Source organism: Neoarius graeffei, chromosome 9 (genome assembly GCF_027579695.1).
Source record: "Neoarius graeffei isolate fNeoGra1 chromosome 9, fNeoGra1.pri, whole genome shotgun sequence".
In the NCBI taxonomy this organism is placed as follows: Eukaryota; Metazoa; Chordata; class Actinopteri; order Siluriformes; family Ariidae; genus Neoarius; species Neoarius graeffei.
The window spans coordinates 30,763,698-30,776,690 of NC_083577.1; the positions used below are offsets into that span (position 1 = coordinate 30,763,698).

The following is a 12,993-nucleotide window of genomic DNA, read 5'->3' on the forward strand; positions in this document are numbered from 1 at the left end:
AAATTCAAAATAGCACTAAGACACTACCACACAATTCAAATACACTCACCAAACAAATTCTCTGTCATGCAAAATTTCACTAAACACTTTAGAAGTTGTACAGTTTGTTTCTGAAATGGTATGGAAGACTAGTTTTATTTCACACTCAAATGTCCATTATATTCTGATTTAAGGTATCTTTACCTTAAAATGTGTAACTGGCTGGTCGAACATTTGCTTATCCATGGAAATTAATTCTCCCATGCAACCTGGTATCTGCATTCATATTTTTGCCGTTTGGTATTGGGTTTAGCGGCTATGATGAATGACTGCTTGTAAAAAATGTCAGACAGCCTGGGTGAATCCTACATTACGGAAGTGACTGTCGTTCTGTTCGTTGATTGGTTAAAATTCAGTTGACGTCAGCAGTGTTTCTCATACGATTCTGATTGGACATAATCGGGAGTATTTTTAACTTGGCGGTAGGGATTTCCCAAAACCGGGAGATTATCCAGTTTTTAACAAATATGATCAGGAGGCAGGAGACGGAGGCTAAAATCGGGAGCCTCCCGCCGAAATCGGGAGGGTTGGCAGCTACATGTTTGCTCTAATTTTCTTTTATTGACCAGGAAAATAATAGATGTATATTGGGGAAAGGTCTTCGATGTAAAAACTGCTCTGGGTGTTGCCAGGTTTCCAATGCTGAAACAACTTTTTACTGCTTTGCTGTGCCTCCCACATAACAATGCAGATAGTGAGAGGGCTTTTCATTGGTTAGGAAAATTCATACTGAGGACAGAAAAAATATGGCTCCAGACACATTAACTGCATATCTGCAAATTAAAATGAACTGTGATGAGGATCTACAACTGCTACCCAAGCAGTGATATTATAGCTAGTGCCAAATCTGCAACATCTTTGTACAACAAAGAACACTCCAAAAAGGAAAAAGATTTAAATTCTTGTTATAAATTGCTGGGAAGATTTTCAATTTAACTTCATAATTTATTAATATTTTCACTTATCCTTGTTTACATGATATACTTGATGTGGTTCAGTCATCTTTAGTTGGATTGAACACTGCTTGTGGTGTCAACACTTTTTTCTCAAATGGAACTTTTGCTAACTTTCTAACTGCTAACTGTTTGACATTATTATATATAATTAATTACATGTAACCCACTATTTTAATTAACATACCTACTTAGCACTGCTGTTATATTTCAAGTAATTTTCTTTGGTGGAATGGAATATTGTAGGTGATGTCAACACTTGTCAAATAGAACTTTGTGTAATTTTTATGAACTATTTAATATTAATACATTTTATTTGCAAAATTTACATCAATAATTCTGGTATTACTGATACAATGTATATTAAATAAGTTTGTAGTTCAGTCATTCTCTTTAGGAGATAATTGTTTACTTGACTGGACAAATAGTCATTTTTTATTCAGTTGTTTTCTCTGGGATATAAAATGTCTTTTTATTCAGTACATGCTTATTGATCCCTTTAACTTGATGCAGTGTGATAAATATGCCTATTACAATAGGAGTGTATAATGTGGAAAAAACCAATCAGTGCTTTGGATTATACATTGGAATTTTTTCTTGTGTATAAGGGCTCATGGGTGTATGTAAGTGAAAAGTACAGATTTTGTAAGGGCATGGGGAACTAAAGGTTGACGTGAGATTATTTAAATTTATTTAATTTTATTGATGCATTTTAAATAGTTTTAAATAAATTGAGAATTTGATGTCTCATATCTTTAATGTATTTCTGTTTGTTAGTGTTTGCTGCTAATCTTGGATGAAATGTTTAGCTGTGTGTGTGTGTGTGTGTGTGAGAAACTGTGCAGTGGAGAATTCCAGCTCTAAGTTTCCCTCAACCAGCAGTTTGTGGTTTTGTAAAGATCAGATGGATTTGTATGTTAATGCTGCATTAGGTGATGATTCACAAGTTCAAATCAATTCTGAGTGAAATAAATTCACTTTGTTCATTCTGATATTAAACATTGTTAATCTGCAGAATGGGACAATTAAAATATGCACAAATAAATATATCTGTAATCTGTGTAATGTTTATTATTAACAGTTAAAATGTTCATGATGTGCACAGTTATATATTTGTGCAGATGTGTGCAGTGGTGGTTGTTATTTTCATGATTAGTATCAGGGATGTGTTCAGTTTAATGTCTGTGTAAGTGATCACTGAGAGGATGTGGAAGAGAGAGAGGCAGGTGAGAGAGTCAGTCATTAAAGGTGTTAAAAGCAACAATTTTCTCAATGTTATCTATCATCATTTAACCGCAAGTTATATTTAACTCTCATCCATTATCCCTGGCTGCTGTATCATGTCGGTCAAAACATGACAAGATCTGTCTCGTCTCCTTTGACTGAAAACACAAACTCCAACTGCCATGATTCTCAAAAGTACCGACCACATCACATTCACAATCACTCGATTTCAATTAATCACTGTGAAATCTCACACTTGGTCTTTACTCGGGACGTTAGTGAGCTGCTTATTCTGTGTTTGATATCCTGGTTTGTGATCATTATCGAGTCTCTCCCTGTCTATTTGCTCATCACCTGCACTGTGCCTGCTCGATGGTTTTTAAGTTCACTTTGTCCTGACAAATTTTCTGCCTCAAAGTGTTTTAATAAAACTAAACATTTTAACCCTCCTCTTGTGTTCGGGTCGTCACTGACCCGTTTTCAACTTTGACTTTGTAAACGAAGCCCTTGGGTTTAGATTCTTGCCTCAAGGCTTTCTGACTTTGTCAGCCACCTGTATTTTTACAAAATAAAACAAAAATTTTTTTTTTCCAAAATTCTGTTATGCTCTAATTAAAAATATAGCACTTGTGGTGTTCGGGTCGTTTTCGACCCGGTTCTTAATAAGTAGTTTATGGAGCAATTATTACAACCAAAACTGAACAAATAAATGAACTGCTAGCTAAAATTGATATAGCTAGCTCCTCTGCCAACCATTCAAGCTTATGAACTAGCATGACATCATGATATTGTGTATATAAATAGCTCACTAGTTTGAAGTTTTTGGGTTATGTTGACATATGTTTTGTGCCATTAGTTCAGCTTAGGGGTCCATTTGGCCCGACCGCTGTTCCCCAATACACTAATCACTCATTTTGTTATGGTAATGAGGCTGTTAGTGGCAGTGTGTGGGGTGAGGGGGTCACACTTCACACACTTCACACTTCAGTGGTGAAGTCATGTTGGCTACTTCTGTGTGAATGTGAGAATGAGGAATAAAAACACATTCTATTCTCACATTCTCTATTCTATTCTATTCCCATGTGACCATAACGACTCATGTGACTGCAACCAGACAATTGTTTGATGGATAAATACCTCAGTGCACATGGACTATCGCTTCAGTTCCCTCAAGAATTTTGTGGTGAAAGAAGCTCCTCTCCAAGGAACGAAGATGCAGAGATTCAACATTCAACAGGCATTGTAAGATTTCATTTCTAAGCTGTAAGGTAACTAACAGCCACATTTCCATAACAAAATGAGTGTCTACAGGGAGGACTTGGGGCCAATTGGCCCTCTTGTGGGTTTTCTAGGTAAAAAGGCCAAATGGCCCCTCTCTGGGACTTCTAGTGCTAGACACACACACACACACACACAAACACACACACACAGAGAGAGAGAGAGAGAGATTTTTAGGCACACAAATGAGTGTAGGCCTTATCGGTTTGATTTGGTGGATTATTAGGGGTTTGTTTGACCTTACAAATCTATATGTTGTGCCATGATTTGTTCATTTTCATTGTTCTTTGTTTCATGTTATGCTCACATTAAAGTTCATTCACTGAAAAAGATTCTGTTGTTCCTGTTTCTCAGTGGTAATTATATATGGGTCGAAAACGACGCGAACACCATAGATGTAACTATTGTAAATAAAATCAAAAATAAAAACACATGAAAAAAAATTGTTTTTCAAGATATGTTCTAATACCCCACAGTAACAGCCAGGTAACAATAAATCTTTTTAATTATTTGTATTACACTTAAGAGGTTACTTTTTAATTTTTTTCCTACTGAAATAAAGGGGTGTACACAGAAAACAATAACCTTAAACCCTTGACAAAAAAAATAATAAAACTAATATTTCCATCTAAATGGAAGCCTAAAAGAGTAGTCAAGACATCAGGAAAAAAAAATGGTGACAAATCATTGTTACTTGTGACTTTTTTAGCTGATTTAAAAGACGGGTCGAAACTGACCCATGAACACCGGGCATGGTGATAGAAAACGAACACAAGACGAGGGTTAACCCAACCTGTATATCCAGAACTGTGCACAAGCCTTTTTTCCCCACACCTTTAATCTGGATTATATTTGATGTGTAATTACACATACGCGTGACAAGTGTCAGTTTCAGTTTTACTTTTCCAGCAGTTTCTTCGAGATCCAGACTTGTGTGTGTTGTGTAAAAACAAATCATATATAAAACTGTAGTTTGACTTCTCACACACATCTGGACCTTTATCTAATGTTTGATTAGTTCAATATTAGTGTATTTTATGATTCTTTTTTGGAATTTGTTCTTTGGAGGAGGTGGAGTTATACTGTGTGCTTATGTCACATGTGGTGGAAAAAAAAAGTCTCCTATCTCTGCTCTCCTTGTTTCCTCTGAGTGAGAATTGATACATCCATAAAGATTTTATTTTATGGAAGGATGATGGATGCAGGAGCAAGAAATCAAGAAGGCATCAAGTCGAGTAGTGAGATGCTTCTTATATCTTGACCCATAAAGCTTATCAAGGCACAGTATTCCAATGTTTTTCTCAGAAGCCATTGCATGTACAGTGCCCTTCACAATTATTGGCACCCCTTGTAAAGATGAGTGAAAAGGGTTAGAAAAAATCCACCTTTTCGTGAAATCGCTTCATCTCACGCTGAAAAAATGAGGAAAAATCCAACGTTTAATTGAACTAAATTTATTCAGAGAAAAACAAATGACTTATCAAGAAATAATTATTTTCAACAAAAAAGTTCCACAATTATTGGCACCCCTGGAAAGTATAGCGAACACAGTGTAACTGAAGCATGTTTCCCATTAAAATTGTACATTTTTTAGTTGATTGGAGTGTCGGAACTTTCAAGCTGTAATCCATGATTTCCTGAGTCTGTTACATGACAACAGTTTTTCGAAGTACTCCTGAGCCCATGTGGCTGTATTTGTCATATTAGCATGACAGTTTCCCAGTCAGTGCTGCCTGAGGGCTCGAAGGTCACGCACATTCAACAGTGATTTCCGACCTTTATGCACTGTGATGTCTCCGAATTCCCTAAAACTTTTCAAAATATTATGTACTGTCATTTTTGAAAGAGCTAAATTCTCTGTAATCTTGCATTGAGAATGTTTTTTTTTTTTTATAACTAGCAATTCTCTCTCAAATTTTGGCACAAAGAGTGAGCCACAACCCATCCTTGCTTGCAAAGACTGAGCTTTTGGTGCTGCTCCTTTTATACCCAATCATGTTACCCATTAAGCTCCTTATTGTGAAATAATCCAAAATGGTGTAATTTGAATATCCTATGAACTTTTCAGTCTTATTTTGTCTCCATCCCAACTTTTTTTTTAATGTGTTGCAGGCATCAAATTCAAACTTCATTTATATTTACAAAATACAATTAAGTTTGTCAGTAAAACTATTAAAAATCTTTTCTTTGTGCTTTTGTCAGTTAAATAAAGATACACGTGAATTAACAAATCACAGATTTTTGTTTTTATTGCATTTTGGAAAATATCCCTACTTTTCTGGAAATGAGGTTTGTATTTTTAAAAAAAAATTTGAAAAATGCTACAACTGACCCCCTTCTATAAAACAGTTAATGCAACATAATATCAGACAATATTATACAAATATGATAAATATCATTTGCCATTCAATATTGGTAAATATTTTCCATTTATGATCATCAACATCTTGTATCAGTTGTAGCACTACAGGATTTGCATCAGCTGTGTTATGTAGAGTAAATATTATTATATTAAAAACTATAAACTCACTCAGTACAGTATGTGACTATTTGCCATTGCGCTGTTTCCTGTGAGTGTCTTTCTTATTCAGGTCTGAGGATAAGGTGCAGTATCATTTGCTGTTTATAAGAGCTTATAACTCTTCTGACTGAGATCCAGTTCATCCCACTGATGATTAGAGCATTCTGGGTCTTGTGTCTGAAACTGCAAGATCGACTTTAAATGATTCCAGAAGTGAAACATTATTTTCAGTTCAGAAGAGTGAAATTCATCACTGGATTAATTTGCACCAAAATTACAGTTAATGCTCAGTGCTTAAACATAAGTAAGTGCCGTGTGCTGCTTCTGATGTAACTGAGGAGTGTAACAGGTCATAATGTGTCTCTTGAAAACTCCTCCTATTAAGGAAGTGCCAAGTCTGACATGACCAAAGTCCTTCATTAACAGCCTGCAGTGTTCTGCTCTGGTGAGTTGAGATTTATTCTCAGTTTATGGAGAAATCCAAGTCTCATTTTCAGCACAGTGAAAGGAAGTGATGATTAACTGAACCTACAAAGTCATCTATTTAACTTTAAAGAAACCTGAAATCAGGGTGTGATTATACCTGTGAAGAAATTCAGTCGTCCAGGTACATAGTAATCTGTGGTTGGTTGAAGAGAGCAACTGGACTTGCTTGACGATTCTTGAAAACGTTTCGCCTCTCATCCTAAAGGCATCCTCAGTTCTGTCTGACTACTAGGGAGTATCCAGTATTTATCCTCTCATGGATCATCATAGAATCCGAATCAGAATGCTGATGGCTGCATTGTAGGTGGCTGATAAAAGATGTCATAGACACCCACCTCTGTTCAATGATGGTCGTTCCAGGTTGACAAAAATGAACAATCCTCTCTGGCTAAGATATCTGCCAGTTTTCTGGAAGTCCTCTCATACTCCCGCACCAGTCGAAGGGATCTCATCCCAAAGTGAGTAGAAACATATCAGGGTGTGATTACTTTTCACAGAAGTGACAGTGAAACTCTGAGCATTTGGATGAGAGAGAACACCAACAGCAGCAAACAAAATGGCTTCTAAGTTTTCAGAGGAGGATTTCTCCTGTCCTGTGTGCTGTGAAATCTTCAAGGATCCTGTTGTTCTGCACTGCAGTCACAGTGTGTGTAAAGTGTGTTTGCAGCAGTTCTGGGAGACCAAAGGATCCAGAGAATGTCCTGTTTGTAGGAGGAAGTCATCTATGGATGATCCTCCCATAAACCTGGCCTTAAAGAACCTGTGTGAGACTTTCTTACAGGAGAGAAGTCAGAGATCTTCATCAGGGTCTGAAACAGTCTGCAGTCTGCACAGTGAGAAACTCAAACTCTTCTGTCTGGATCATCAACAGCCGGTGTGTTTGGTGTGTCGAGATTCAAGAAAACACACCAACCACAAATTCTGCCCCATTGATGAGGCAGTAACAGACTGTAAGGTAAATAAAATGGACATATGAACTCATGGGTCACATGTGAACAAATGCTGTTGTTCATAATTATGACAATTACTTTGTAATCAATTTAGTTCATCTGACGTCAAATTATATCAAAAACACAGAGACTCCATGCAGTGTGATAATTTATTTCAGGAGAAGCTCAAAACTGCACTGAAGCACCTACAGGAGAAACTGAAGATATTTAAAGACTGTAAATGGAAATGGAGTCAGACTGCAAAACATATAAAGGTTAGAATCAATAGCATGGGTTCGATATTATAATTGTATTTTGTTTCATTGCATATTCAGTGATGTTTCATTTGATTTCCTCTTCACTGTAGATTCAGGCCCAACACACAGAGCATCAGATTAAGGAGGAGTTTGAGAAGCTTCACCAGTTTCTACGAGATGAAGAGGCAGTCAGGATCACTGCACTGAGAGAGGAAGAGGAGCAGAAGTGTCAGATGATGAAGGAGAAGATTGAGAAGCTGAGCAAAGACATATCCTCTCTTTCAGACACAATCGGAGCCATAGAAGAGGACATGAGAGCTGAAGACGTTTCATTCTTAGAAGTGAGGGTCATTTAGTCAGTATTTATACTGTGAGAAAGTAAAACTTATTTCCATCACCAGAAACGTCACATTTCAGTGGTGTAAAAATGTAAATCATATCCACTGATATTTGCTTTGTTGTTTTACAGAACTACAAGGCCACAGTGAAAAGGTGAGTGATGTGCTTCCTGTCTCTCTCATTCTCTGTGTTTCTGAATCCAAACCCACAGCAACACTGACTCCTGAATGTTTTTGCAGAGCCCAGAGCACACTGCAGCATCCAGAGGAGCTTTCAGGAGCACTGATCCATGTGGCAAAACATCTGGCCAACCTGCAGTTCAGAGTCTGGGAGAAGATGCAGTATACCGTCCAATACAGTAAGACAATGACTTAGGTTTGGTATTAACATTGGTGGGGACATAAACCCAATGCCAACCCCCAGTGGTGCCAACTTCAGGTCAACATTATAGAGTCGCAATATTTTGCTCTGTTGTGTTCCACCAAAAGAGTATCCATCATCTCTCCAAAGTCCAGACACTTAAAATTTGAAGTTCAGAACTGTAATAATTCATAAATAATAATAATAATATGCAGTTCATTGGGCAGCATGGTGGTGTAGTGGTTAGCACTGTTGCTTCACAGCAAGAAGGTCCTGAGTTCAAGTCCAGCGGCTGGTGGGGGCCTTTCTGTGTGTTGTGTGCATGTTCTCACTCTGTCTGTGTGGGTTTCCTCTGGGTGCTCCAGTTTTCCCCCACAGTCTAAAGACATGCAGGTTAGGCTAATTGGTGGCTCTAAATTGACCGTAGGTGTGAATGTGAGTGTGAATGGTTGTTTGTCTCTGTGTCAGCCCTGTAGAACAGGATAAGTGGCTACAGATAATGGATGGATGGATGCAATTCATTTGATTAATTGCAAATCTTGCATGTGATGATTAACTCATTCTACCAATTTGCAAATGTGTTTTACAAGCGAATAATGCATTGACTGTAAGGAGGGTGTATGTTCCTTTCCCTCATAAATGGAAGTAAAACACATCCGGAGCCTTAAACACTGCGTTCCATGAGGCTGGCAGGGGGAGTCGGCTCTCTTCTGTGGGATCTTTCACTAGTGTTAGAATGCTAGTTTAAGCTGATATGTGATTGATCTAATGGTAAAACAGGACGAGGGCTCGAGAACCTTTTTGATACATTGAAAGGTTACAATTTTACTTGGCAACAGAATGTATCTGAATTCTGATTGGTTGTTGGATCTGAATTCTGATTGGTTGTTGGATCTGAATTCTGATTGGTGGTTGTTATATTATTGCCCATAGACATATAAACATAGACGCCGCATTGAGCTGGTGGCCCGTTGCTGGGATACGTCAGAGTGTCCGACATATTGGATGTGGCAAATCTTCCCTGTAAACCAATACAAGTAAATGGACTGAACTTCATAAAGCCCCTTTCTACAATAATATTTAACTCGATGCCTTTTATTCACCCATTAAGACACACGTATATATTTGGGAAACAAACAGGCATCAAAACAACATATATAACTTTTAATGTGATGGTTATAAATAGTGTGTGAAATACCCATCAATATTCTGAATGACCGCCAAACTGAGTTCGGCCAGGTTCTAACGTCATACCAAAACAAAATACATCACTGATTCCTTCACATTCAGAAAGGTTAAAAACATTCATAATACGTTCAAAAATGTTCATCATAGTGTGGCACTGTATTATCTAATTCTCACTGCTTATAACTATACACCTACCCGGTGGAGATGAGCTGGGAAACTGAAGACTGAAGGAACAGCTCCCTCTCTGATCCTGACTGTCTGACCTGTTCTGTCAAAATCCTCCGTTCTGAAGTGTTCACTGCAGAGCATGGATGACGGAGTAGCAGAAAACCCTTCCCGTCGCACAGCTGTCTCCCACTGCTTTTTCATGTCTTTATTTTTGGGAAACCTACATAATATGTGAAAAGTTAGCTAAGCAACTAACAATAATCAGCGTAGTTATGAAGGAAATACTTCGTTGTTTGGAGACAGGTTTCACCGAGCAGCTATTATGTGCGAGACTTCATATTAGCCACAAAGTCAGAAAAATCTGTTCGTAAAATTACGTTATAATGACCAAATACAATGAAAAGTATTTTTCCAGTCTCACCTGTGAAAGGCAATCCCATGTGATCTCGTTTGGACGGTAAACCTGTTGGTACAGTGAAACGCAGCACATGAATGAGGCATCTTTATTCTTGGCTACTGTCTAGATGCTATACCAGAGACGGTTGAAGAATCTAAACTTTGCCACATCCAATATGGCCGTGAGGATGACGTATGATTCTACGCAGAAGGCGGTGTCTATGTTTATATGTCTATGATTATTGCCCTTCTGTTGTCTTCTTGAGCCCAGAGCGGAGGGGGGAGGGGGAGGAGGGAGTGACAGGGTTCTACAGACAAAAGTTTTTGCCCCCGCTTTCAAATGAAGCCCCTCGAGAACCAATCAGTTCAGCGGATGTGTGTTCTCGGTATGGGACGTTTTCAAAAGAGAGGCGGGAGGAACCAAACATTTCTGATCCAGAAGGTGGAGGCTGTTTTGCTTATTATGTGAAAATGTTTGAGAGCGAATATTCATGAGCGAATTTTGCATGCTGTTTCACCCAGTGGAAACCTACAGGAACCATTTGTGTACCGCCTTTTTTTTTCTTCAATCAGAAATATTGGTCGGGACACTCCCATACCGTCCATACCCAATTCTACACCTATGCAGTAAGACTCTTAATTATATGTGTGTGTGTTTTTAGCACCTGTAACTCTGGACCCCAACACTGCTCATCCTGAACTCATTGTATCTGATGATCTGAAAAGTGTGAGATGCAGCAATGAGGAACAGAAACTTCCTGATAATCCAGAGAGATTTGATGATGAATACTGGTGTATCCTGGGATCTGAGGGCTTTAACTCAGGGACACACTGCTGGGATGTGGAAGTTGGAGACTGTACAGGGTGGATTGTGGGTGTGATGACAGAATCTGCTCAGAGGAAGGGGGGGATATTCTCCAGAAGTGGAATCTGGTGTGTGGGGTATGATGGTGATACATATTGCGCAGGTTCTACACCAAATACAGCCACTCAGCTCTCAGTAGCACAGAAACTCCAGAGGATCAGAGTGAAGCTGGACTGGGACAGAGGAAAACTGTCATTCTCCGACCCTCTCACTAACACACACTTACACACTGTCACACACACATTTACTGATAAATTACTGCCAATCCTAGGTGTTAATGGTTCCATAAAGATCCTCCCACTTGAGTGCTCTGTAAGAGTGAATCAGATCAGTTAGCATTGATGTTGTTTTATTCCAGTTCATTAATAAAATACTGCAGATTAAAAGATTACTGTTCTTTGTGTAAGTCTTGTTTCCCCCTTTTTGGAAACCCTGAAGCACACACTGATTTTTTTTTTCAGGTGAATCAACTCAAAATATTGACAGAATATCTTGAAATAATGAATTAACTCAAATAATAAGATATCTTAAAATATATTATTATGAATGATTTTGAAAGTATGAGGAAGTTAAAATAAGTGAATTAATGATATACTGTATTGAAATAACAAGGTATTAACTCAGACTTATGACATAGCATTTAATTAAAATAACACAAGTGTGTTCAAATGCAGAATGAGCTGAAAAGATAATTTAATTTTATTAATCTATTTTAAATAGTTTTAAATAAATTGAGAATTTGAAAGCTCATGTCTCTTCTGTATTTGTACTTGTTAGCGTTTGCTGTTAATCTTGGATGAAATGTTTAGCTGTGTGTGTGTGTGTGTGTGTGTGTGAAACTGTGCAGTGGAGGAGATTTCAAGCTCTGAGGCTTCATCCACACGACAACGGCAACGAGATGTTATTTAAAAATATATCGCGTCCAAATGGGCAACAATCAGTAAAATATCAGGTCCATATGGCAACGCAACGCTTGCTGAAAACGATGCAATACACATGCCACACCTCTAGGGGCGCTGTAAGACGGTCCCTTCGGAGACACCAGAACAATAGAAGAAGTAAGGATGCATATTAGCCACAAAGTCAGGAAAATCTGTTTGTAAAATTACATTATAATGACCAAATACAATGAAAAGTATTTTTCCAGTCTCACCTGTGAAAGGTAATCCCATGTGATCTCGTTTGGACGGCAAACCTGTTGGTACAGTTAAACGCAGCTAATCTTTATTCTCCGCTTTGACCTCTCCAAAATGGCGGCGAGGATGACCTATGATTCTACGCGGAAGGCGGCATCTTTAATGGTCCGGAATAAATTGAATGCTAATTAAATAATGATTAATTTGCTCCTCTACGCCCTTTTTGAGGAATGTATTGTAGGACTTAAACCCACATCTGAAGAGGTGAGATCGCTCTTTTTTTCTCTATTTTTGCTGGCGGGATTGACTCTCTCTCTCACTTTGCACCATTACACAATAAATATTCACAGTGAAAATATTTTGTAAGCGCGTTTCATGAACCAAGTTATAGGATTTGTTGACAACTCGCATCGCAATGAGAAGATCATTGGCACTACTGGTGTTAAGAATCAGACCATTTCATAAATGAATATTTTGCTGTAGAGCTGCAGTGTTTGTACAATTGCATGTTTTTGTTTCACTATTACTGTCACTATTCTGCTTCTTGCATTACTACTGTGAACTAACACTGAACATAATAATAATAATAATAATAATAATATCCAAGCTCGTGTTTCACTCTCACTAGTGCTCTGTAAGGCTTTTTCCTGGTGATATTCGTTACACTTCTACCCGGCGTGAAGCACTCACAGTCATGTGGTTGTGACGTCATCGTAAACAAATCCGTTTTACTCATCCAGACGACTTCACAACGGCAACGTTGCCAGAGCTTTCCACTCTGGAACCCGTTCTCAAAAAGATTGCGTTTTGGGCACCCAAAACGCCGGTGCCGTGTGGACGCCAGGCCTAAACGA

General features: G+C 38.1%; 1 protein-coding gene across 1 annotated transcript; it reads left to right on the top strand.

The window, feature by feature from the left end:
* The first annotated feature begins 7,046 nt into the window (after positions 1 to 7,046).
* LOC132891182 (E3 ubiquitin-protein ligase TRIM35-like) lies at positions 7,047 to 11,339 on the top strand. Its single transcript, XM_060928650.1, has 6 exons — positions 7,047 to 7,456; positions 7,610 to 7,705; positions 7,798 to 8,028; positions 8,157 to 8,179; positions 8,266 to 8,384; positions 10,801 to 11,339. Exons 1-6 carry the CDS (start codon positions 7,058 to 7,060, stop codon positions 11,337 to 11,339), a joined length of 1,407 nt encoding a protein of 468 aa, XP_060784633.1. The 5' UTR covers positions 7,047 to 7,057.
* Positions 11,340 to 12,993: the final 1,654 nt, after the last annotated feature.

Bases quoted from the DNA above. Each gene is read 5' to 3' on its own strand.
- LOC132891182 (XM_060928650.1), top strand. From the start codon at position 7,058: ATGGCTTCTAAGTTTTCAGAGGAGGATTTCTCCTGTCCTGTGTGCTGT. The intron at 7,457-7,609 runs GTAAATAAAATG...AATTTATTTCAG, and splicing joins AGGCAGTAACAGACTGTAAG to GAGAAGCTCAAAACTGCACT. The intron at 8,029-8,156 runs GTGAGGGTCATT...GTTGTTTTACAG, and splicing joins AAGACGTTTCATTCTTAGAA to AACTACAAGGCCACAGTGAA.